Here is a 27,758-nt window from a genome sequence, read left to right as displayed (position 1 = left end):
GAATAATGAACCTCTCCTACTTACTTTTCTTTTAAATGCCATCTCAATTTACAACTCTACTCTCACTTTTATTTATATCCTCATTTAACTGATTACAAAATATACGCCCGTCTTTCAATTCTTTTAAACACATGTTAAACAATGTCTTATAATTTATTTTTATATACATGGACCTTTTTTTAATAACAGAATATATGAAGAGCAATTACATAAAATTATTATTGCGTTTTGAAAGAGTCCTACTGCTTCTAAGACTTGGGGTAGATTTGCTGGAATTAATACTGAGACGTGTCTGTCTGAGTGAACTGCTTAACCGAGTCCTCCGTGAACTCAGACTGCTATTTTGATATGATCTAAACGACACTGCCCAGGAACGATTGGAATTATATGGAGATGACTTGGAAACACAGGCATAGCGTGTTGTCACGTGGCCGAACCTTGGGTTCCGGTAGGGGAGATAACTCCGTAGACAGCAGCAACAACAGGGGAAGCAGGAATACAGGAGAGCAACGAGATCGTTCTGCAATGAATTAAAAAAGGCGGGCATTACTCACATTTTCATTGAAAAAAATCGAGACATTCAAAAACTTAATTAGCAATATAATTTACGGCAATTTTCAGAACTCTTTTTTATGCGTTTTATCTCAGTTCAAAGCCTGCAATATACTGCTTCTATTAATGATCTGAGGAATATTTGGTTATTAGTTATCTGGTGCATTCTGGTGCATTTGAATTATTTTCCTAAGCTCAATAACTATAATGGAATTCCTCCTGAAAGCTGTGCATATTTTAAGCATTTTAATATGTTGTTTTATCAAATGTAAAGAACCCGTCGTCCCCTGGGTTCGCGACATATGTCAGGGTGTTTGAAAATTCTATGAGATGCCTCATCAAAATTCATCTAACGCACAAAGCGATAAATCTCCACAGTAGATGGAAGATGGTGCTTTAACTGAAGGGGAATCGGAAATTTCCACGATAGAGCCAATTTGTTACAATCATAGAAGGTCATTGTTCTGTATACATTTAGAAATCAAAACAATCTTTCAGCAAACCATCCATTGATCTAAGTATAATGATTTACAGAATACAGATCAGCTGTAGAATTGATATAGTTTCAAAATCCCTGTCTTTGATAATTCGTCCTTGGAGGAAAAATGCAGATTATTGGCGTAGGCAATGACTTGTGTTATCTAGTATTCGTGTACCTAACATGATGTAATCACCAACACTCGTCCATTCTAAATTAAGTAGATACATGTACCAAAAGAAATACAACTTCAAATGTGTATGATTTTTTTTCTTTGTAGTTAATTTTGTTGAGATCCTGGACAAAAATAAGATTTGATTTTTAGCTTACTGGTTATATTCCTCTTTTATAAACGAAGTGTCTTTTTATATAAAAACAGTCTCTAATATCATTGATTCTTTGATTTTATTTTTTTTTTTTTTATATCAACAAAAGCTTAAAATACGGAAAAAACTAGACTTAGTGTTCCTTGTCTACACTATATATCGCGTTTAATTTATTAGCACATACAATATTTACATGTATATGATTTATGGAGACCAGGGACCCATTTTGCAAAGGAACTTACGATTAAGAAAAAATTAAGTCTGCTTATTTATAGCTATTTTACTTTAATTTGAAAATGGTTTTGATCTCTTTAAAAAGAATTTTACAAAATGTTTTTACCAGCATTTTCATTCAGGATCAACAATTTTAAAATTTCTTTTTTTACAAAAAATTTAAGTTTTTTTTTTTATCTAAGTCGTAAGTTCTTTTGTAAAGTGGGCTCCTGGTCTTCCAACAATCTATTGGCATTCCAATGGGTACATATACCAATTTCGCCCTGTTATTAGCAGACCTATTTTTGTATTCATATGAAGCAGAATTTTTAAAAATCTTATACACTTTACATAAAGAGAAGGAAACACTTGCTGTGGCCTTCAACTCGACATTTAGATTTATCGACGAGATATTGTCAATTAACAATGTTTATTTTCATTCTTATGTCGATACGATATATCCCAGCTTATTTGGATATTTTACGAGAAAAAGACTTTAATGGTAACAACCAAGTTTTATGATAAACACGATGACTAGCTTTTCAATCGTAAACTTCCCTATACTTAGAGTAATATACCTTCATCACCTGCATACTGGGTTTATGTTGATTCGATACACAAGAGCGTGCTCAACGTATGAACAATTTCAAAAACGAGGTAAATAACTGTCAAACACGTTGATGAAAAAGAATATCAACAGCTCTGGTTAAAGTCATCATTTCATAATGTCTATGGTCGATACAATGATCTTGTCAGCAAATTTAATCTATCATTAAATTATTTGCTGACGTAAGATTTTCAAACTAATTGTTAGGCGATTATTTCAATCTGAATTGCCGACGGATTTTTCTGATCATGACAAGGAGCTCACGACGGGTGTTACCGATCTGCAGGGGATGATCATTCCTTCATGGTACATGATCCCACCTCTGATGTTGTAGAGGTCCGTGTTTGCTCTGCTCCAAAATTTATATTGTTTAATGGACTTTTGAGTTTGGATATTGTTTGTTTCTCCATATAAATTTGACAGATTATTTGTTTGCCATCAAAGTCAAAATGTCTGCATTCCGGATAAAAGATGTACCCATAATCCTTCTGCCTACAACATTCCTATAATGAGGCAAGATTCTGATCTTGTGCCTACTCTTATAAGGATATACGGTGTAAGGGGTACAGTTCTATATGCATTTGTAAATAGAACTCCTGATACTCTTTCATGTGGTTTCTTCATAATGTCAAATATAAATTCAAACGGTATATAGATTATTTCAGTGTAATGCGAAGAGACGACAAAATAACACGGCTTTGGGGAAATCAGATACATAGATTATATGATATGGTTTCCCAATTGTCCTTAAGTAAAAAAAATTAAAAACGCCCCCTTTATCATAAATTGCTTTACATGAACTGTTTGTGGAAATCCCTTAACTCATTTTTCATCAAAGTCAAAATATATCTTCCCTTAACTTAGATGAATCTTTTATCGTTTTATTTTTTTCTTATTAAAAAGGGCTTTTTTTCCAAAAAAAAAAAAAAGATTGGAGAGCAATGATCTCAATGCTTTTTAGATTTAGAATGGACTGATCACATTACAACTTGACTTTTCGTTTTAAAAGAAAGAAATATAACTTCTATCATTTTCTTTATAAAAAAAAAAATTTAAAAAGAGAATTTTTCAATATAATTAACACAAGGTCATTTTCCAAATGTAATCACGAATTATTCAGAAAACAACTTTGCTCTACGCACTTTGCATAAAGTTTCTAATCTTAAATGATTGCAAAATGAATGGGAGGTGGAGAATTTGTAATGTTCAAAAATGTTCAAAAGAGATAACAAAGAATAAAGATTGAAATATTTAAATATCTTAATTTGATGATAAGGTATATCTTTCAAAGTATCTAGTCCCTTCCCAAAAAATGAAGACAGTGAGTTTTTAATCGATAGAAGTTTTATAGGTAAATAACAAGTTATCGGAGATTCTACATGCTAATCAAAACTTTTCTATATTTCCTTTAATTTTTCGCATACCATTTTTGAGAAAAAAAAGGTTTTTTTATCGATTGTTAATACTGTTTATCGCTGTAAATTCACACATTGTGGTTTGTAACTCCTGATTTAATCATATTTACCTCTTTTACTGAATACAAAGGTGGATATTTAGATTATGTTACAACTCTATAGAAAACAGTCGTGCAAAACAATAGACAAGGAAGCAAAGATTTTTGCCATCACTTATAGCACCGAGGGGAAATTATTACTAAGGATCAATTACTGTGGAAGGAACTTTTATTACATCAACGTTGACATGTAATGTACATACATTTTATGTACACAAGGAACAAAAATCTTCATAAAGTCGAATACTTATTTAATTTGACCATTATTTGAAATTTATCAAGTTACTCAATTTAAGAAAAGTTACCGTAATAAATTTTACTTTTTTGGAAGAATTTATTGTTGTCACTCTAAGCAAAACTAGAACTGTCCAATAGGGACAAATACCCCCGCTGTGTTTTTTCAGAGTAGGTGCCAATTCACAAATATTTTATGGATCTTTAAGAGGTGTTCACTATTGTCTTAAAACAAATCGGGTGAAAATATAATTGCATGCTCATTGATTTTTTTCAATTTATGAATCTAAGGTGCAACCAAATAAAACATCAATACTAATACACTGTAACAGTTTTTTTTTTAAATTTCATTAAAAAAAGAAATTGCAATTATTTGTCATGCTACTCTGAAAAATAATTGTTGAAAAAAGAAATATTATACAGAATCAAATTAATCTTTATAACTTTATATCAAATTCATTTTAAAAATAATAAAGTGCCCAACACAGCATGATACTCCAGCCAAATATTGTTCATCCAATTAATATAAAGAGTGTGAGGAAATCATGGCAACCTTTAAAAGGATTTCCATAATTTTTTTTTATTCCTTTTGATATTTGTTTAAACATTTCCTGTGGTGTAAGCATTAATCATAACAAATAATCATCAAATTGTTGCATTATAGCTTGACAAATGCTCCTCCCCCACAAACAAATACATATACATATATCTTTCATGTGGGACATGATGCTCTGAAATTTGTTACTTGATATTTTAATTTTTTTTTAATATATCAATTTAACTAACTAGTATTAAAAACTTCATCTATAACAAATTGATTTTAGAAATAGAAGGCTGGCCATCAATTGACATATGCTATTTAAACTGACCAGCAGTTCCTCTGTCTAATTCCCAAAGGACCTTAATCAGAGATAACAGCTAACAGAAATGATTAAGACAGCTAGCTTTCCTACACTGAACTCATTAATTAATCTTTGACTGGATGCATGTCCACTGATAAATGCCAAGGGATGCAATTTTCTGTTATCAAAATTCTCCTTGACCAGTGCTTGATAATTATACTCTTGGGAGAGGTAGATTATCTCTTATAAAATAACATTTGATATGGATTGCTGTAAAGTATATAATGTAAAAATATTATATTCTTAATTTAACATTTTTTAAACAGGGATACAGAAACACTCTTACATTTTTGGGATTGTGTAATTCAATAGTAAAAGACAGGTTTCTTTTTAAAATTTCACTTAAATTAAAGGTCACGGTGACCTTAAAATAGGTCGAGACACACCTTCTACCCAAGATGCATAAACTGTCCAAGTTTGATGATTGTCAGTCTAATAGTTTTCTAGCTATGAGCCAAACAAAACCATAAAATAAAAAAGAAAAAACACCTGTAAAATGCAGAAAATTACCCAATCATGATGAAAATACCAGGTGCACAACTTCATATGGTGAATAATAAGTGTACAAATTTTCAGACAAATCCATCCAATAGTTTCTGAGAAAAGGTCCGGACAAAATCTTGTCTACAGACGGACGGACAGCTGGACAGACAGACGGACATGCTGATTCCAATATACCCCTCTAAACTTCGTTTGCGGGGGTATAAAAAAGTTGTTTTTTTTTTCAACATTTAGGTGTAAAAAGAACTTCGCTTGGGCTTCCTTATTTAAGAACACATCAACGTAATGAAATAAGTGTATTTATGTATATAAAGGAATTTATGGGATCTAAATGCTCAAAGGTTTTTGTATTTTGATTTACTAATAATGTGTATGAATGTTTGGGTCTTGAGGGGTTTTTCCGGGTTATAGTTTCCAAGCGCCCTCTATTTACGGCTATTAGCCTAACCCATATTCATAATTCCGCTTGGCTCCAAAAAACGTGGTTTGAAAATTTTAGAAGTTTTACATTGTGTTGTGAGTATTCATAATTGTATAAATCATGCAGGATAGTGTCTTGATTCTCGGGCATTCATTCATTGTTCGTTTACAGCGGTTTATGAATCGTTCTGAGCAGTTACATGTTAATCTGGATCTACAACAGAAAGTTTTTTGCAGAGGATATTCGGGTTGTACAATCGATAGAATATCAGTTAGAGGCTTAAGAGAGGTTGATAGATTTAAACCAGCTGTAGTGTGTCTGCAGATAGGTTCGAACGATTTGTGTAACTTAGATGTTGAAGTTTACGATCTGGTTGAAAAAATAGTTTCGTTCACCGATAAGCTCCGGGGTCGTGGAGTGCAGAGGGTATGTGTTTATCAAATTCTTCATAGAAAACCACCAGGGAAACCTGGCAGATTTTCAGTAGACGTTGAGTGGTTCAATGCCAGGGTAGATGTGGTTAATAGGCTTTTGAATGATAGGTTAGGAAGAGACTTTGGCTCGGGTGTCAGATTCTGGAGGCACTCAGGATTTTGGTCACAGGAAAATAAAGAAATAGTATACTGTGAAGATGGTGTGCACCTAAATGAAACATACGGGTACCCAAAATATTACAATAGTGTTAGGGCCTCAGTTGTTTCAGCACTTAAAAGCCTACAAGTGGTTTTATAAAATTGAATACAAATTACACTGTTATGGTAAAATGGGGTTGCTTGTGCATTGTTTTATCAGGGAACTTGGGATGTCAGGAAGTGCGATTAAATGACATAGGTTTATCTACAACTCTTAGGTTTTATGTCATTGGTTGTTCACCTGGTAAATGTTACGTCAGTCGATTACCATGTTTTTCATTGTTTACCATAGGATTCGATTCATGAAAGTTTCATGGGTTATTTTAAACAGGTATTCCCAAAGTATATTATATGAAATGTTACCCGTCATGGTTGGGCTATCAGTGCTGTAGCTCTATATGGTTAAGCTATATGTTTCCATGTATGGTTGGGCACCATGGTGTTGTTATGCCCTATATGGTTGAGCTATATGCATCCCAGTATGGTTGGGCTCCATGGTGTGCTGTCCTATATGGTTATTGGCTGGACGCCTTGGTGTTGTTATGCCCTATATGGTTGAGCTATATGCATCCCATTATGGATGGGCTTTATGTCATATATGGTTATGTTTGGGCACCATGGTGTTGTTATGCCCTATATGGTTGGGCAATATATACTATAGCCCTATATGGTTGAGCTATATGCATCCCAGTATGGTTGGGCTCTATGGTGTTTCTGTCATATATGGTTATGTTTGGGCACCATGGTTTTGTTATGCCCTATATGGTTGGGCAATATATACTATAGCCCTATATGGTTGAGCTATATGCATCCCAGTATGGTTGGGCTCCATGTGTTTCTGTCATATATGGTTATTGGTTGGACGCCATGATGTTGTTATGCCCTATATGGTTGGGCAATATATACTATAGCCCTATATGGTTGAGCTATATGCATCCCAGTATGGTTGGGCGCTATGGCATTTATGTCATATATGGTTATGGTTGGGCACCTTTGTGTTGTTATAGCCCTATATGGTTGGACTATATGTATCCCAGTGTGGTTGGGCGCCGTGGTGCTCGTTTTTGTTGGGCTATATGTGTGGTTGGTTTGAGACATTTAAAATTGGTGGGATGCATGTAATGGTTGAACATAATGTCATATATCCGGTAGGACTGAAGACAGAACTTCACTTCATTAGTTCTATATAGTTGTTATGTGAGTTGTCCTATATGGTTGGATATTTTATTGATACATATGTACGGTCCATCATACTTAGCAAGAATTTCCCTGTACGGTCAGCACACATTATGCTCATGTTGATATGAATGTTTAGAAATTTTAGTTTATATATTTTATAAGGTTTTTATATAATTACTAATATTAAGATTTACCCCTTTTTTGGGAACTTATGATCAGGTTATATAGGGTTGGACATTTTTATTTTGCATACATGTATTCTGCATGATTGGGTAATGCACATAATTTAGCAAGGCTTGGATTGCACTCTTAGGTAGTATTGTCAGGTTGTTTTGTATGACATGTTAGTTGACATAGCCTGTATGGGTGGAGTTACTTGACAAGTTCTACTTTGTAGAATTAGGCATATTATGCTTTGTTGCTTACGGTGTCACAAGGAGACTTAGATGTCAGGTCCATAATTAAAAGTTTTGTCTTGTGATAGTTTCATACATTTATGACTCATTTAGGGGTGATTTTGAGAGAAGGATACAATACATAAAATGGAATGTAGGTGGACACATATATATATATATTATAATATTGATATAAGTACATTAACACAATAATCATTGTAATGAAATCATCTTATTCATAAGCTTCTATTTAAGTATGTTTTAAATCCTTTGCAAGCATTGCATTTTCAATGGTAAACTTCAGACTGACCATCTATTAATTTGTCATGTAGAGCTTTGCTTACAAAGTATTTTACAGGAAAATGCCTAGGGCTAAAGCTGGTGCCAAGAGAAAGAGTACAGAGGTTTCAAACAGTACTACAGGCACAAGAGCAAAGACGAGAAAAGCACAGGAGGTAGACAGTGAAGCTAAGGAGGATGTGTTGGTGAAGAAAATCACCGAGGCCGTGTTGGAAGCAATCGATGAAAGGAACAAAGCCACTGCTACCCAAGGGGGAGGTGCTTCTGATAGTGACGGTGAGTCCGACTCAGAGATTACCTTTAAGGATATTGAGGGGTCAGATGATGAATATGCCTCAAGTGAGGCAATTGATACTTCTACTTGGTCAACTCCTATTTCGGCAATGATTCCACAAAAGCTTAAGCAAAAGATATGGGAAGATCAGTATATTGATCTTGCAGCTCTTCTCCCTAACAATTTAATCCCTTGCACCGAAAATAATGACTACACATTTAAAATAGGGGAGAACACTAACCTCTCGGTAGTACCCAAAAGGGCAAAACAAACAATTAAGACCATATTCCAGTGGACAACAGCATGGCTGCAGAACAGAGCTGCAAATGTGCTTCAGGTACATGTACATACGAACTGAGTTGTTCATGATTGCCCGCATTTAAGAGCACATAAAAGTCCATTTCTGCACTACTGGCTCTGCTTTTCTGTCAAATAGGGCGACCCCAAAAGATGAACTCCAGACTAAAATCGTTTTGTTACGTATGTTCCAAATTTTACTGATGTGAAAGTTAAGTTTTTTTATTATCATTTATTAATTATTAATATCAAGCAAATATATGACACAAACGGGTTCGTGAAAAGCATGTATAATGTGTACATGTAATTACGTATGATGAAAATAGAAAACAGGCTTTGTGGAGGGGTTGCATTAAAAGCTATTGAAAAGATACAGTTTGAGGATATTTTTTTTCAAAAACAGAATCACAGTATTTTACATTTTTTTTTTACGTTTTCTATCTAAATGATAAAAATGTAAAAAAAAAAATTGTAAAATACTGTTTTTGAATATCTTCTTTTATCGATGAGAGTGATAAAAGATCATTATATATAGGATGATATTATCCACTATAATAAACGATTAGTTCAAATGCATAATCTTTGATTTTGAGAGTGATCAGATCAATTAACAAGTTTTAGCTGAAAAACAATGAAACCGATCTGTTGTATTGTTCTCATTATTAAATTTACAAAGTAAAGATGTTGAGAATCTTCACACACAAAAATTGATCATTTTCTTATTCATTTATATTGCTCTATCTTTGATTTTCTTTCATGATGCGAAAGTATTGCTCCAGGTATTAACTAGTACTACCTCACAGGTATGATACTCATTATTCGATATCTCATAGAGTTCATTGAGTTGCAGACACTTTGACTTTCTGATTGACAATATCTATAATGCAATTTTTGAAGATTTGATGTCCCATGGGAATTATGCTGAAGTTCCCAAGGGACCCATTGGGATCCGTTATTATTAATCTCTTTCTGTGTTTCTATGATGCAGAATTCACTCAAATACTAGTACAAGAAAAGAAGAAAACACTTTCTGTGGATTTCAAATCGACATCGAAGAACGTATTATCAACTAGTGCTAATTGTAACGGGTACCGTTACAGATGTTCCCCAAACGCTCCCCATGTCCCTTATCGTGCCTTATTCCTCTAAGACCTTTTATAAATATGCTAGGTATCCCAAGATTTCATTTAAGAATATAAAAGTTACAACAAGTTAAATAGATGCAAAGCATCAAATCGGCCGCAAACAAATTAGCAGTTAAAAAATTCTTTCACATGCAAGGAAAGCACGTCAAGATATTCAAAGGAGAAATAGTTGAATCTTTTTTTTCAGCCTATCTTCAAAGCAAAGTGATTTAAAAAAAAAAAATTAATAAATAGACATTTTACCGCATTTACTCATAAACTGATTCATCGAATTAAAAAAATAAGTCAATGATGAATGATGAGAATTTATTGAAAATGATGATGTAGCCCAAGTGCTGACACCCTGGATCATTGTCATGTGGTAATGCCCATGGCTTATGGAGAGAAGGCTCTGCTGCATGCAAGCCGCGGTGCAAAATGTAGGGAAAATATCTTTGCATTATTTGCAGCTTTAGAGCATATCCAAAACAATATTTTAACTGAGTTGATATTCACCATGCACTTTCATCATGTCAACATTTTCCGGAAAATCATGGCGTTTTCCTTTCGTATCTTACACACTCCCAGACCGGAGAGTATCTATTGTACACTCTTTTATATAACCATAAATTATCAATTTTCTTACGAGAAATGATAATGAAATTAAAATATTATAACAACAATTAATGCTCATATTTAAGCAATTTTTTTTTAAAAATTTTTACTCATGACTTTTACTTTTTATCAATCAAGAATTATTTTACTGAAGTAATGAAAAATAACGTCTCATTTCCCCATGTGCACTTTCTAACACAACCACAAATAGATCGGTCGCTACTGCGGCCGATAATGATATGAACTATCAACGATATATTGTTTAACGTTTTGCATGCACGCACACGTACATGTACATGCATATGCAAGATGATTATGGCATGTTGATTAAGCAATTAACATATCTTTCTATCCCGCGAATCAAAGAAAAAAATACATATATAAATTTACCATTTTTCAAGCATAAGTCATATTTTTAATATATCAATTCACATTTTATTTCTCTACTTATTTTAACCTCGGGCTCAAAGTTGGTTTATTCCGACGACAAGGCAGGGTTAAAGTCGACTAAGGGTATCACAACAATACCTAACCAATCAAAATGAACTTATTCAATAGTAGTTCCATACATGGAAAAGGGATTTTCCTTTCTGTTCAGAATTTTTTTAATATTTCCTCTCAGGCCATTTTGACAACTCTGATACCTGTGCCTGGTAAATTTTATATACTTTGTAAATAAATATATAAAGGTTTTTTGACCGGAACTATTCATTTTTTCCAATGCATAGGGGGCTACTCTCTGGGTTTTACAAGAGATGTTTAAAAAACATTCGTGTCAGCTAATGTGACCTATATTGTTTAACACCTTCTTATTAATATTTTTTTCATGAATGCAAATATCTGATTATTTTACGAAGGAGCGTACATGTATATTGATTTTTAATATACCGAAAATCGCTATTTTTGGGGATTGCGTAATTCTAAAAAAAATTCAAATAAATTTCAAAGGTAAATTAAACAAAGGATGCTTGGTATTAAAATATTATTTCAAATCAGTAGAATCGAATGCTATTAACGACATCTGAATAAATAGGCTATAAAAGGCTTATATGCCAAGTTTGGTCATCTGCACTTTAATTTTAAACACGACAGGATTTGTAATTTTTTCTGTATAAATTAAAAATTTCTATATACTTTGGAAACTCAAATGAAATATTTTGATACACTTTCCTCGAGCTCTTTTCTGCAGTTTTCCTGAAATTTTATGTGGGTCCGAGGTGTTATTTGAGTTTAACAGTGACTCTCTACGTTGCCATTAATTTGATTTGTTTGTGTGTGTGTGTGTGTGGGGGGGGTATTTTTATTCTTAACCTATTTAACGTCGGAGTAGAATCTTGTATCTTATTCCAAGAACTTAAGATTCATTGGGATATTTGGATGAAAGGTCAAGGTCATTAAAAACCACCACCTCTTTAACTTCTAACCTTTTTACCGAAATAAACTCTGAAAGGTGTTTCTAGATACATGTACATGTACTTCATGTTTCTTTTTACCCTTGGGTCAAGGACAAAGGTTAAGGTCGATTTCAAGTTCATAGGTCAAGGTGATTTTGGTAAATAGCTAATATCAACATTTTATTCAGGTTACCAGTGACCTTGACCTACGTTTCAAGGTCAAGGGTAAAAAGATCTGCATGCTTCAGTATGTTACATGTTTTGACATTTAGAAGTTCTTGATTCTGCATGAACATCAAACACTCAAGTATACTGTCTGTGTGCGGCCGCATGTGCATGCACGTCCATGTATTTACTTTTGATAGTAATATAATGTAGGCAATCATTATATCTATTCATATTTGAAATTTCACCCTGTATTATTGAGAACCAAGAAAGTTGTAGACATTTAAAGTTTTAGCCAATCAGATTGCAGCACACGTGCATGTGCGTGCGTTCATGATTATTCTTATATATCATGCTGTAGATCTTCATAATGTAAGACTATGTTCAAAATTTCAAAGGATTTAGTCAGAAAACAAAATAGATATTTAGACTTTAAGTTTCAGCCAATCGCAGCGAAGGGCACCTGCATGCGCGTGAGATCTTGCTATTTTGACCATGTCAACATGTCTATACTACTATTATATCCTTATATTATGAGTTTCAAAGCATTTCATCCAATATTTAAAAAGTTACGGCTAAATCTATTATATCGGTCATTTCACGTGTTACACGTGCGCGCACCTGCACGCACGTGCACGCAAAATGACCTTCGTTCCGCACATCTACATAACATACCTAGTGACCCTAAAAAGGTTTCACCTAGATCGGATGAGTAGTTTACGAGAACACTCGCGGACAAAAAAAGTACCGGAGAACAAAGAAAAAATTCAGAAAAAGTAAAAACAATATGTTCCCAAACTTCGTTTGGGGAACATAATTAACGATAGTATACTTTTATTCATATTACAATGTCGACTCGATATATCCCAGTAGATATAAAAGATACTACAGGGTCTGATTCATCTGTTTCATGTTTGGATGTTCTTCTAGAAAAAAAGATGTCAAGAATAATTTATCAACAAATCTTTATGATAATTTGACGACATCCATTTTTTTCCTAAAGTCAGCTTCCTTTACATGTACTTGTGTAGCATAATACCTTTATCACCTTCGTATTAGGTTTATGTCTCCCAGTTACTGTGAAAGCATTTATTTCCATGGGGTTTAATTTTTGTGGTTTTCAAGGTATGAAGAGACCATCGAATTTATGTCCACCACGAAATGCAATTTTTCAAATATATTACTACTGAACAATTCTTCAACCAGGAAATCAAATCCCGACGAACCAAAATATATTCCTCAATCCACGAAAATTTGACCCCTCGAAAATATGTGATGTTACAATAATTCGATACACAAGAGCATGCTCCACATAAAAACAATGTCTAAAGGGATGTCTAAAGGAAAAAAAAATCCCAAACAAGTAGATGAAACATTAGGATATTGACAGTCTCATTTAGCGTTATCATTTTTCAAGTTTTATGATCGAGATAAAGGCCAGCAAGTAAATATTATATCATAATTCGAACGTAACTAACGTTTTTCATACTGATTGTTAGATCATTATTTACTCAATGAATAGCGATCGGATTTTTTGTAAGCCCGATCGTGACAATGAGCACACGGCGGTGTGTCCGGTCGATAGGGGATGTTTACTCTTCCATGACACCTGATCCCACCTCTGATGTCTTAAACATACATAATTGCTCTGTTCCCGAATTCTGTTGTTTCAGACTTTTGAGATGAAAGTTGTTCGTTATCCTTATTTCATGTACCCAGTTCCATAAACTCTTTTATGTGTCCTATTTAAAGTTTTTCATAAAGGTTACTTCTTTTATAAACCTGTATATACACGTGGACACTGTACATATTGATAGTGATAGTAAAACGCAAATGAGATGGGTTTTTTTAATTTTAAAAGTCAAAGGTATAAATTTGACTGCTAACAGGATTTTAATTATAAGATTTCATTATGCAGACGTTAGTTTTAAAACTAAAAGAAATTGTTTTTAATTACAAAGAACATTATACACTTTAACTGAGATGAAACTGGTAAATTTTGCATCTAAGTATTTCGGCACATCCTCCGTGCTTTCATTGAATTATGAAATATTGAGCTTACGAAGCCAGTTTGAAAGTACCTGAAGGTTGATGCCACTGCAGCAAAAAACAAAAGCCCAATTAATCAAATGATCGAGGAAGTCACTTGCTTAGCCTTGATTGCGTCGGACCAATCCGCTTCAAAATCGGGAAAAACACGAAAGACATTCCTCTCTAGGTCACTTTCATACGTGACTTCATTTTATCTATCATAAGGATCAAAGAAAACAATGGTAAAAAAGAAATTTATATTTATTTTCCATTTTCTCTAGCCAGACATTACCCGTTTTATGTGTAATCTGGATAAATAGCATTCGTGCATCAATACATTAGAACTGCCCTATTCTTGTGGTATCCCGATACAATTGAACTTTTACACTTCGTAAACGGACACCACGAATTACGCACGGTTGTGGACCAATGCAGCTAATTATTGAACATTATCAACTGTAGCTCGCAGAGATCTCTATATTGAATTGTATTTATTGATAAATGTCCTGGGATTAAGGTGATGTACGATCTTAAGTGTCACAGGAATGGTAGTCCAATTCTCGTAAAATCCCACAAAAGATTAATGCACCAATCCTACTTTATTGGCGGGAAACCCAAGACATGTTCATGATGTTGTTGAGGAACGGAACAAGTGTTAATGAGCAGTGAAATTGTGCGTCGTTGTTTTTTGTTATTGACTCATTGTTAGTAAAACCATTATTAATTTTTTCGTCATTTTTCACAATTATATGTGATTGAAAAACGCATCCGTATACTAAATAACTGAACCAGAAGTCTCTCACTAGACTATAGCTTTACTAGTTTGATTGTATATTCAAGAAATAGAGAAGCAACACGTGGACTTGAAATTTAGTACAACTGTACTTATGGCAACACCAATGAGAAGAACAGCGATTCTTCCATAGTTACTCAATGTGTCAAGTATAAAAGATTTGAATTTAGACCAAACATAAGAAGGATGTTTTGAAGGAATTTAAAACTGTCATATTTTTAGTTACCAAAACGTATAAGAATGCAAAGAATAAAATAAAGATCTTAGTATGTTTTTTCTGTGTGGCAAATTCTACTCAAGTCAGACTAAAAGTATTGACTAATGTTCTCATGTTCATTGAAAATGAAAAAAAAATGGGAGAAAGTCATTAAAAATAAAACTTTTCCAATAAGATTTATCACAACAGACATGCTAAACCAGATAACCATTTTTTCTGCTTCCTATTGTTTGACTCTCTAAGGGCTTGCACTTTTGTCAATTTTGGTTAAAGCTAGCATCCTAGGAGCATGAACAAAGACCACAAAAATGTTCACATAGTATGAAGTAGCAGTGTTTATGAGCTATCAGTTAACAGGGTTTTTTTCTTCTCAATAGCTTGCTCTGAAAACTCGGTTATAGCAAAGTTTTTTATTTGTCAATAAAACATTGTCTAAAGAATGCAATTTGATCTGATGCAGGCGTATCAATGTTTATTATACATGTATTAACTCTTTACAACTTACAGAATTGCTATGCAATCCTCGCGTCATAGAAATATTACTTTACCATTTCCCCGCAAGCACTTTATGGCGTGGTACACATTTCTCTAAAGTTAAGCGTAAATAATATTCTGAAATAATATTTTAATTAGAAAATAACTTTTCTTATTTTATGAGGATCAAGCAAGTATAAAATGGTTGGAATTTGGCTATAAATTGAAGATTAAATGAACTTTTTAAAGTGCGTGAAAATGCGTGATTGCGGGGAAACGGTAAATGCGTGATTTTGCGTTAGAAATAGGAAATGGTATATGCGTTAAAATGCGTGACTGCGGGGAAGGGTGTTAAGAAGTAAATGTGCTAGAGAAGCTTAAGTCTGGTGAGTTACTTGCAGTATCCATAACAAAACAGGATGCACCCAATAAGAGGCATTAATTTCATTTGATTCTCTTAATATCAGATCATACGCAGGTTCTAGCCTGCCAAGCTTACTCTACAAATAACTCAAAGGGAATGTTTGCTTACCAGCTTCTAATAAAGTTTAATTTATTTTATCACTTGTGTATAAAAGGTAGAGGAGGCAAATTGATTTATTTCTCGATTCAATATCCTTATGGTGATTGCGTTATTTTTTTAACTATACAGTAGCAATTAAATAAAAATCAATCTCATCGTTTCCTTAATTACCCAGAACCAAATGATTCGCTTTTAACTTTAAGGACAAATAAGTAAACATCAATTAAAACAAAGAATCAATTGCCTGTCAAGGTCTCTGATTGAATTCTATTTTCTATGGATAACATTAACAAGGCATCGGCATAGTTCTCAGAGTTCAGATGCAATGAAAGAAGAAGCATAACTCGGATCGTAAATTCACGTCCGTCAACTACAGAATTTAAACAGACACTACGTACTCTTGGGGCGTCTTTTAATCTTCGCTCTATTGACCAAGTGTCAGGAAAAAAGTATGCCAGACATGGATATAATTCAAACATGTCTCCACTAAAAGGATTTGTATGAATTATACGAGAGGAAAAAGGAAGAAACCTATTGCAATCGATATGCATGGCACCGATTTCAAATATATTTTTTGTCATTTTTCTCTTTCCATTGAGAGAGATTTATGGCACAGATAACATTTTAATTTATGGCACACAAGTACTGAAATAGTACTTTTAGGTTACATTTCGTTTTGTTTAGTTCTACTTCCAAAGAGATTTTGGGTTCAAAAAATTACAAAACGTTTATTGGTAAAACGAATAGATTGGTGTATGCACCAGCCTAGTTTCTGTCTCCTATTTCCTTATTTTTCACTTCAAGGATGTATGATTTTTTTTTCTCCTAAGACATTTTTCTCCTAAATTTCAATCTTCTAATTCAGCTCCCTATCTTTCCATTTAGAGGATGCAGCTTTGAATTTCTATTTTTTAAAAAACCTTTAGTTTGATTAATTTCAATATTTCCCTGGCCACCCATATTGTTTATGGCTAAATATATTTTTAAAAACGTTTTAAAATATTTGTTCATTTTTATTGAACAATTTCATATCTATTTATTTATTACATAAGGTAAAATACATGTTGCTGTATACTCTATTTTGATAATTAAACTTATAATAATTATGATAGGTCATTACCCGAAATATGGAGTTTGTAAAGCTGTATATGATGGGGTTGGCAAAACTGTTGGCCATGGCTAACCAGTGAGCTGAAATGTAAATGGCGGCCATCGTGTCGCCCTCTCTGCTGGATGATTTAGTCCGGAAGTTTAAGATGACATTTAAGATATGGAGTGGCATCCAGCAGATTCCAAACATGGCAACGACCACGATCAGCATCTTGACAACCTGCCAAGAAAAAGGACCATAGCATTAGACATCAGTTATAGGGTATTCCGAATGCATTTAATCACCGCTGATCCAGGAACCCAGATTTGTTTAGCTAACTAGGTCAGAAAATAAATTACGTCTTGACATTTCTTATAAACGTCACTTCATCTGTAATTTAAATTTTCCCAGAAGAAGCGGACCAAAAATTGTAATTAGTTGAGTGTGTACCTCATATCGTATATAATACGGCTGGTGGCTTCGAAGGAACTCATCATTAAAATCTGATCTTGTTTCACGTGTATCAAGGCGATATCAATATTTAGGCACAGCTATCGATAGTTTTACATTTCCTCAATTTACAGTAAATCTATCCAAATTCCCTTTCGAGAGACACAATCAAGTACTCTTCCTAGCAAACATTAGGTTTCTTGTTCCCAAGTGATGCTTCTGTGTCGCAACCTTGAATTGATAATAATCACATTTCTATATTAACTGATTTTTTGCATTTGTTATTTAATTTAAAGTTTAGACTTACAAATTCAGCATGTCGAGGCCAAAGAAATTTCTTAAATGTATGCACTAGAAGAGTATTCGAATAGTTCAATAATTGTGAAAAAGAAGCTAGGGTCCTTTAAAAAATGAATATTAAAAAACAAAAAATGTGAAATAAGGGATATGGAAAATAAAACGATAAATAATATCGACATAATAACAATAGGACAAAAATAATTTCTTGTTAGTAAATCGCTTAAGTCTTTCAAAAGAATCAAGTGACTTCTTATAGATGAAAATAGGTCAATTCCAAATGACTATTCATCGCTCATAAATGTACAATGCTTGAGATTAGCATCAACAATGACTAGAAATTGGAGCCCAATGCGGAAAAATTTCATCAGTCAGATTCGGAGAGCTAAGTTCACTTTATCCATAAAATGACCTTGACCATATATTAATTAACTGACCAAGACCAAATATTCCATTTCATACGCCAATATTAAGCATTGTGGGACGTGGAGACCGGTCCTTCGGATGAGACCATATAAACCGAGGTCCCGTGTCCACCGTCACAGTAGGTGTGGCACGAAACGATCCCTCACTGCTCAATGGCCCTGAGTGCAGAGTATAGGACAAAATTTGTAGCTCTCCATATGAGTGAAAAATTCTCGAGAGGGACGTTAACAACATACAATCAATCAATCCAACTATTTTTTAAAATGTTACCTCTGAGAGTGTTTGTATTAACAGATTTAGTGAAATTGCAATGTTAATTAAAATTAATTTCGACAACATTAAAAAGAAGAGCCCACTATTCGTTCTTAAAGATATAATATTAATCGTAATCATCAGACACAATATTTAACTGAATAGGTATTACAACTTATTCGAATAGGCGATATCACCTATTGGAAAACGTGGTTTCACCTTTTAGAAAATGTAATTATATGATATCATTTAATTAATTTGAAATGATGACATCACCGATTTCGATAATTTATAAAATAACAAATGCTCCCAAGATTTGCATGCATTTACTATACACACATCTGGAAGAAATAAGTTCAGAGTGCAAAACTGATTTTAAATAAAAATTTATATAACTTCACATTGATTGCGTATGTTTGTGGTGTGGACTATAACTCAATACAAAAGGCAGCCCAAATATGTCTATGGTCAAAGGAAATCTAGTTTATATATAGTTTTTATATAAAGAACCAAAAGGATATTGGATTCCAAAACTTTATAAGAATCCTTACAAAGATACATAGCGGGTTCCAATAAATGTTCAACCAAGCCTCTTTCTTTACTTCTCATTAAGATATTAACAGTAGTGAAGGAGAAACTTCAAGAGTATTGTGCAACAATATATTCAAGAAGTGGTGTAAATCAGATGTGGAAAATTAAAAATTCAAAGGAACTTTTGGACAATTTGAAATCAAAAGGTTTCACTAAAATCAACAGCTTAAAAACTCACGACTTTTCAACGTTACACATAAACAATACCCATGATAGATTAAAGTCCGCCTTTTTAAATCATTGACAGCTGCTTTTTCAATAAAAATGGAACTCGTAAATCTTTACTTACCTTGTCATCGATCATTTGCAAAATTATTTTGTTTAAAAAAATCTGATTGTACACATAAGTACTCTGAAGGTGACATCAAAATGATGCTTGAGTTTCTGATTGACAATATCGATGTCGTTTTTGGAGACCAGGTCTTCCAACAATCTATTGGAATTCCAATGGGTACCAATTCCGCCCCGTTATTAGCATACCTATTTTTGTATTTGTATGAAACAGAGTTTGTGCAAAATCTTATGCGTGAAAAGAAGAAAACACTTGCTGTGACCTTCAATTCGACACTTAGATATACCGACGACGTATTGTCAATTAACTAATATGATAATTTCCATTCTCATGTCAACACAATATATCCTAATGAGATTGAGATAAAAGATACCACAGAGTCTGACACTTCTGTTTCATATTTTACTTGAAAAAGATAATGGTAATCTAACAACCAAGCTCAATGATAAACGTGATGACTTTAACTTTTCTATCGTCAACTACCCTTACTTATGCAACACTTATGCAACAATATACCTTCATCACCTACATACGAACTTTATATATCTCAGTTGATTCGATACACACGAGCATGCTCTACGTATGAACAATTTCTAAAACGAGGTAAATTATTGACAAACAAGTTGATGGAACAAGAATTTCAGCTGTCTCGTTTAAAGTAATCATTTCGCAAGTTCTATGGTCGATACAATAACCTTGTCAGCAAATACAATTTATCATTGAGTCAAATGCTGACTGGCGTTTTTCATACTAATTGTAAGTCCATCATTTATACACTGAATTGACGACGATTTTTTCCGTTATTTCCTGATTATGACAAGGAGCACACGGCGGTCGGCATGGGATGCTTACTCCTGATCCCACCTCTGATGTTTTGGAGGTCCGTGTTTGCTCTGCTTCTTTTTTGTATTGTTTTATGGACTTTTGATCTTGAATACTCGTTATCTCCATATGTTTCATGTCAACAACAATTTAAAGTTTTTGATGTTATTAATTTCTAAACCAATGAGAATTTTAGAGAGGCTAGTTATGTAGCTTCGAGAATGCCACGCCTTAATGAAAGTCCAAGGATGATAGAGAATTGTACTAAATCAGGTAATGATCAATTCAATCATTTACAAAATAAAACACAAAGGGATCTGAAAACTGCAGTGAATTGTGGGCATTGGAGTAAAAATTTTATGTAAGCATACTTAGGCTACAAAAACATTAAATTTAAAGAATAAAGTGATTTATCTGTGAATTCTTAGAACACCTTTGCATGTTTGACGTTGTTTGCACCTATTACGGATAGATATACATAGAAAATATATATTATACGTTAAGTATGCTGTGACAAATTTTCGCTAAAATTTTATGACCGCGTTCATAGCGTAAATTAATCCCATGCGGAAATTAAAAAAAGCACGTCTATAGTAGTTGATATTGCTTATTAATTCGGATTGATGATATCAACAATTGAAGCGAAAAGGCGATATCTCTCCTATTCAAATTGATGATGAAATTATCATTCATTCGGATAAGTGATACCAGCTTCTAGTATTTGAGAGGGTGATAGTACCTATTCAGTAGGAATGAGTGATATCTCTTATTTTTAAAATAATAAATACCAAAAACGGTCAGTAATGCAGAACAAATCTCTTTAGAAAAGACTTTGGATCCAATTTTTGAAAGTCGTTCTAATAACACTATGAACTATTCAACTCTGAAAAACATATATAGACATTCGTGAGTGCAGAAATTGTAAACTACGTTGATTTATTTGGTGCAAAAGTATGAAAGGAAATCATAAAATAAAATTCTGTAACTGAATAAAACTGTTATTTTCCATCAATTTTCGTGTTTTCATGGAAAAAACCAATTATTTTAACGCCTTGTGGGATTTCGTTTTTGATAGATTTTCAAAGACATTCACAGCAAACATTTCCTTCTAGGTTAAGCCTGAATGCTAGTCCATGACCTGTACGAAATAAAGTCAACGAGAAATAATACTGAATGTCACAAACATGTGTCCTCTATCTCAACACACCCGGTCTGAAAAAAGGATATCGAAACAGAACATGTGACTCTATATAAAATAATTATAACTGTATGTAATTTGTTTTCTTGATTGCAATATTCAGATGGTATAACCGTTTTATTCTTAGTAAATGTCATTGTACAATATTGTCTTGCACAAAAATTCAGAATTTTTCAATTTAAATATGTAGTTTTAGTCTGTAATTTTTCTATCATGTTTATCTTTATGAATATAATCTCAGAGTCTATAATCTAAAATTTCAAAAATAAAATTTCCTCTATTGAAGCACGTGATATACTGTCATTAATTTTGGTGTCTCTACCAATACATACAAAGAAAAGTTTCTGTCACCAAATGAAATGGATGCTTGTTACCTATACTTGATGTACTTGCAATTTCTTTATCAGAATGAGAAACATACTATCAAATTTCAACCTTTTTAGCAACCTCGTATTTCTTTGCAAATTTGAGAAGAAAAAAAACTAATTGAGTACAAATAGTGAAGAGTAGCCCTGTCAGTGTGTAAGTTTCACATTAACCTTTATGAGCACTGTTTTTGTCGCTTTTTTGCTTTGTTTTATTTTCTAGATTGATTTCATTTCAAGATGACGCCAGTGCGGTGATACAGAGGAATTATATTTTCTTTATTAACTGCAATTTGACACTTATAAAACACGGAAGATATTTTCTTCTTATTTTTCAAATTGATTTTTTCTGGTTTCATTTCCGAAATCAGATCAAATAGGTTTCATGTACAACTATTGTTACACCGAACTGTAAAAATTGTAATTAAAACTTTTTTCGGTATTTTCTTTTTTGTTGTTGTTGTTATTTGCTTTAAATGGCTTGCAACGAACAGTATTTTTTAACATATTTAAAATATTATTGTCTAGTTTGTTTTTCATAAAAGATTGAGACAACAAACAGTAATTTCGCCAAGAAGCCCTTTTAAAAAATCGGGAGCAGGGCAAACACAGATCTCTAAAAACATCAGAGATGGGATCAGATGCCAAGGAGGAGTCATTAAACATCCTCTATGGACCAGTCACTCCTCCGTAATGCTCCTTGTTATGACCGGGCAAACGGGAAAATTCTTTAACAACTCATATTGTAAATAAAAGCCTAACTAAAAATTAGCATGAAAAACGTCAGTGAGAATTCGACTTCATGATAGATTGTAATTGCTGATATGGTCATTGTGTCTGGCAAAGAACTTGTACATGTGAAATGATAACTTTAAACAAAAATTTTGATATTCCTATTTTATAAATTTTTTGCTAATACAAGTAGCTTTCATTGTTTCAGACATTGTTCATGGTTTAATTTTGAAACATTTACCGGTCACGTCTCTGTATGAGAGAAATTTTCTTCAACGTCATGTTAAACAATATAAAATCAATCAATCAGTTTAAAGGGAGACTGTTTAATAAGGACGAAGAGGGTATAAAAAATTAATACAGTCGAACAATTAATCAAACAAAAAATATACTGAACTACAATACAAACAGCTTAAAGTAAAATTAATAGACTCCATTACAAAATCAACAGACTGCGGTGCAAAACAAACAATCATTTACTGAATTGACGCTAGATGAGGCACAAAAAGAGTTAATTGAAAGCTAAACAGATTATCAATACAATTCGTTGTACTTTGTAGACTTGATATTCGTTAGCTCGAGAAATGTAAAATTTAATCTCGTACGTACGTACACATATCACTTTCACTTCTTTACTTGAAAAAGACGTTAATGGTAATCTAACAACCAAGTTCTATGATAAACGTGATAACTTTAAGGAATATACCGTCATCACCAGCATACGGTGTTTATATATCTCAGTTGATCCGATACGCAAGAGCATGCTCTACGTATGAACAATTTCTAAAACGAGGTAAATTATTGATAAACAAGTTGATGAAACAAGAATATTAGCAGTCTCTGTTAAAGTCATCATTTCGCAAGTTCTTTGGTCGATACAATGACCTTTTCAGCAAATACAATTTATCATTAAGTCACATGCTGACTGATGTTTTTCATACTAATTGTAAGTCCATTATTTATAAACTGAATTGACGACGAATTTTTCCGTTATTTCCCGATCATGACAATGAGCATACGGCGGGTGTGACCGGTCGGCAGGGGATGTTCACTCCTCCATGGCACCTGATCCCACCTCTGATGTTTTAGAGGTCCGTGTTTTCTCTGCTCCTACTTTGTATTGTTTTATGGACTTTGATATTAAATACTATTCGTTATCTCTATATCCTTCAATATGCCTCCGTTGTTAATCCATCGTTTTATTTTTATTTATTTATTTATTTTTTTTTTTGACATTGAACGCATATTGAACGCATTTGTTAATGTGCTAAAAGAAATGATAAAGCAGAAATTTAAAAAAGAGTATCATTTATGCTAATTTGTGCATGGAGTCAGTTATTTGTCTAGCAGCACCTGCATTCGCTTTTTCCTCCACTGTATGAAAAAAAAAACTAAAAATTTGATTTCTGCGAAAATAGCATTGATCCTTTCCGGTTGTGTAAGCATATGCTCATCAACAGTGATTGTATCAATTTATTGTGAACTACATTAATAATTTTTTTAGCCTGCCTATGGTAGAGATGCAAACAAGAATGTGTAATTTCCGGAAGGTCAGAACTTTTACACTGGAATGGTGGTAATGTTAATTTCCTGAGATAAAAAAAATCGGATCAAACTGTTCATTTCCTTTAGCTATATTAACGTACACAATGACATTGCAAAATTAAAGTCATTCATTTTTGTGTCTTGTCCATTTGTATTCTTCATACATCAAATATCTACAGAACAATTTCAATTTTTTTAATTATTAAATATTATTTGCTTACGTCAGTCTTTGGGCGCTAATAAGATTTCTTTTAATCTTCTCCATGTTTAAGGTGTGCTATTTTTACCATGGATTGGATTCTATCAACATTTGAGATATTGGTTCAGCTCGGTAAAATTCTACTTGACATTCATCTTAATCAAAGGTGTGCTGCAAAACGAACAAATCCTGAAGTAACCTCTTTGCATGTCACCGAACGTTTTCAATATCCTGTTTCTGCTCTGTCAAGAAATTAAGAATTAATCAATCAGATGTTTTAACTGCTACCTACGTACATCTCTTTGAAACAACTGCACCTTTATGATGCACAATTATTAAAATTTTATATTATGATAATTTAGATATAAACGTGTAAACCGAGGGATATATATTTTTCACCCAAGCATACACTAAAAATGTTGATTTGTTTTACTATAGTTGGAACAATAGAATTTCTGTTCCATTTTTAACGTTAAAAAAATGTTCAGAGAATCATGTCCATGGATTAGAAGCAAATCGAGAAGGGAACCTTTCGTTAAAACCCAGTATTATGAAGACAGGAAACACCTTAGAAAGTGTTCTGGCATAAAAGTGCAATATTTAATTTGAAATTGAGATAAATGTTAGGGACTGAAGATTTTATTGCAATAATTGTAACTTCAGAAAATGTTCTTTTTAAATTGAATCTTACAGCTGAAGGTACTGGTATTGATTGGCAAAGAACAATGATGAGAGTTATAAAGTCTTTCGGAAATCCATGTAAAATCCCTAAATTTTCGGGGATTAACCCCTTCTCGCCTCGTAATCTCTATCCATGCATCAATCAATACTGACTATATTAAAAAGTATTTCTGGGATTATTCTTAGTAGATTTTTTACTGTGGTGGTTGAATGAATGAGAATACAAAACCAAAAAGGAAGACAAATCAAAAACACCAAATCAAAACATCAAAACATTCAAAGAGGTCTTTTAATTTGAAGAAGATTAACAATGACTTTTTTTTAAAATTAATAAGTTCTCTATTTTATAAAGACGCGTGTGTTTTAAGCACATTATCACACGAAGATATTATTGAGTCGAGTGGGATGCATTGCGATATGCTCGTGGAAAAATGTTTCAAGGCATTGGACTAATTGCATTGTTAGATAGATAAACATTGAGTTGATTTATTTCATTTGCAACGTGAGGTATGTCATTAAATTCAATGTTTAAAGACAAATACGAGTACGTATAGATAAAAAGAAAAGAAGATTTAAATGGAAAAGTACCGTGTTTGCTCTGCTCTTGATTTGCATTGCTTTAATGGACTTTTGAACATGCTTACTGTTCGTAATCTTCATAATGAAATGTTCGAGGGATTCAAGATGGCCTACTACAATGAATTTATTTCTATGCAAGATTACTCTAACCAGATAAAAAAAATCATGAAATGAAAACTATCGGAGTGGGTAGTAACAAGGATGGTCTTTAAGTCTGTGTTTTGAAATTTTGGAGGATTGCTTTAAAACTTGAAAACCAAATCCATTATTTAGGATTTCGATTGACAACATTGAGAGCGTCTGATATGAAATACAGCAGTTCTAAACATATATTTTTGAAAAGAGGCAAACAAAAACTATGTTCCAATTTGAAAAAGAATGGAAGGTGGGGGTTAAGGCAATGCTCGAACAAGTGTATATATATGTAGATCAAGGTCCTTTTACAATAACATTTTACAATAACATCATAACAAATAATATGTACATGTGGTCTGGTGATAAATATCGTTTATTGGAAGTTCTACAGACAAATTTAATTATCAGCATCATGGGCAATTCTGATGTAAAGAACATTTACCTTTCATATGTTGTAAAAAAAATGCTATGTTAGGAAAGTTTCACAAGACAAAAACCACGTTCACTTCGTGCAGAGTCAGGTTTCCTTTCTCTACACAGACAAGGGTTTTATATTACACATACATATTTGATGAAAATAATAATTATCTGGACAAATAGTGCTTACGTCTAGCATATAATATCAATACTCATACTCAAAAACTCTGAAAGCATATTGCTGAACGTTTGTATTTACCAATAAAAGCAAAGCAATTCTAAATTGAAACTTATTTTTATTTGATGCGCTAACTTAACATATAAGAGCCTTTCAAAACTTGATAAGATTAGCATCATTGAATAAATAAATCTTAAGATTACCTATATTATTTGCAATTTCTATTTTCATTTGCATGTGGAAAAAAGTGCAGAATAAGACATTCATTTGTCACAATAGGTGCCTTACCTTGACCTTTGCCCTCAGCTGCATCAAGTCCCTTACATGATGACTATTTCCAGGGGACGTTCGTTTCCAGAGTATAATGCCCACTATTGAGTATGAAATCGTAAGTATCAACAGAGGTAAAGCATAGGTCAAAATAAATATCACAATAGTAAAGATTTGGTTGTGCCTTTGACTTGGCCAGACTTCTTGGCATTGATATCTTCCTTCGTCATTATCCACTTTTCCAACAGGTGCTACCATACAAGCCAAAATAAGAGACATGAGCCAAATAAAGATGAGAACCAGTTTAGTGCGGGATTTGGATCGTTTGCATTTTAATGGATACAAGACAACTAATAATCGGTCAATTCCAATTGCAACATTAATAAAAACACTTGCGGAAACGGATAAAGTTTGCATAAAAATGACAATGGGGCACATGGGATCAGAAAATATCCATGACCTAAAGACAACATCACCAAATGTAAACGGCATACAAAAGACTGCCATGATTAAATCTGCGACGGCCAAATTCACAAGGTATGGTCGCAAATCTGTTTTTGATTGTCTACCCTTAAAGAAAACTAAAATGACCATTACATTTCCAAACACAGAAAATACTGTAGTGGTAGCATATAAACATGACAATGTCACCACCCATTTCAAAGAAAATTGGAGTTCTTGCATTTCCTCCATGGTGTCATTAAAGAATGGCGGTGGATCGGAGATGTTCATCGTTCCATTGATGAAAGACTTTAGCATTATGACTCCGGAATTACTTTGAGATCCTGATTTATTCTCAGATAAGCTAAGCAGTTGCGATGGTTTCATTCACGACAGATGACGTTTTGCATATAAGGACACCCACGTGTGCTAGACGACAATCAATGCTCAGGCTCTGAAACACACAGATACAAATGAGGTTTGTATGATCTGGCGGGTAAAAGTGCTAAAAATGTCAACTTGTACATCATGGTTTTCAGAACCAAATTATTTTGAGAGATGCAAAAGCAAATTTTGCGTTTCATCTTATAGTGAGTAAAAAGCTGTACGTTTCGCCGCCGGTAACCCAGACTTTATAT

The 27,758-nt window shown here is 33.1% G+C and overlaps 2 protein-coding genes across 2 annotated transcripts; one reads left to right on the top strand and one right to left on the bottom strand.

Moving 5' to 3' along the window:
• Positions 1-115: 115 nt before the first annotated feature.
• On the bottom strand, positions 116-27,486 carry LOC134273185 (RYamide receptor-like). The gene is made up of 3 exons (XM_062755368.1): positions 26,698-27,486; positions 17,281-17,490; positions 116-520 (listed from the first exon to the last, which is right to left on the bottom strand). The coding sequence occupies exons 1-3, from the start codon at positions 27,436-27,438 to the stop codon at positions 206-208; spliced, it is 1,266 nt and encodes a 421-aa protein (XP_062611352.1). The 5' UTR covers positions 27,439-27,486; the 3' UTR covers positions 116-205.
• LOC134273067 (uncharacterized) lies at positions 8,192-8,885 on the top strand. The gene has a single exon (XM_062755239.1). The coding sequence runs from the start codon at positions 8,316-8,318 to the stop codon at positions 8,883-8,885; it is 570 nt and encodes a 189-aa protein (XP_062611223.1). The 5' UTR covers positions 8,192-8,315.
• Positions 27,487-27,758: the final 272 nt, after the last annotated feature.

Source organism: Saccostrea cucullata, unplaced genomic scaffold (assembly GCF_032062105.1).
Source record: "Saccostrea cucullata isolate Sc308-1 unplaced genomic scaffold, CSIRO_AGI_Scuc_v1 ctg31, whole genome shotgun sequence".
Taxonomy (NCBI): Eukaryota; Metazoa; Mollusca; class Bivalvia; order Ostreida; family Ostreidae; genus Saccostrea; species Saccostrea cuccullata.
Note: the sequence above shows the minus strand (reverse complement) of the source record. Positions and strands in the feature narration are given on the sequence as shown.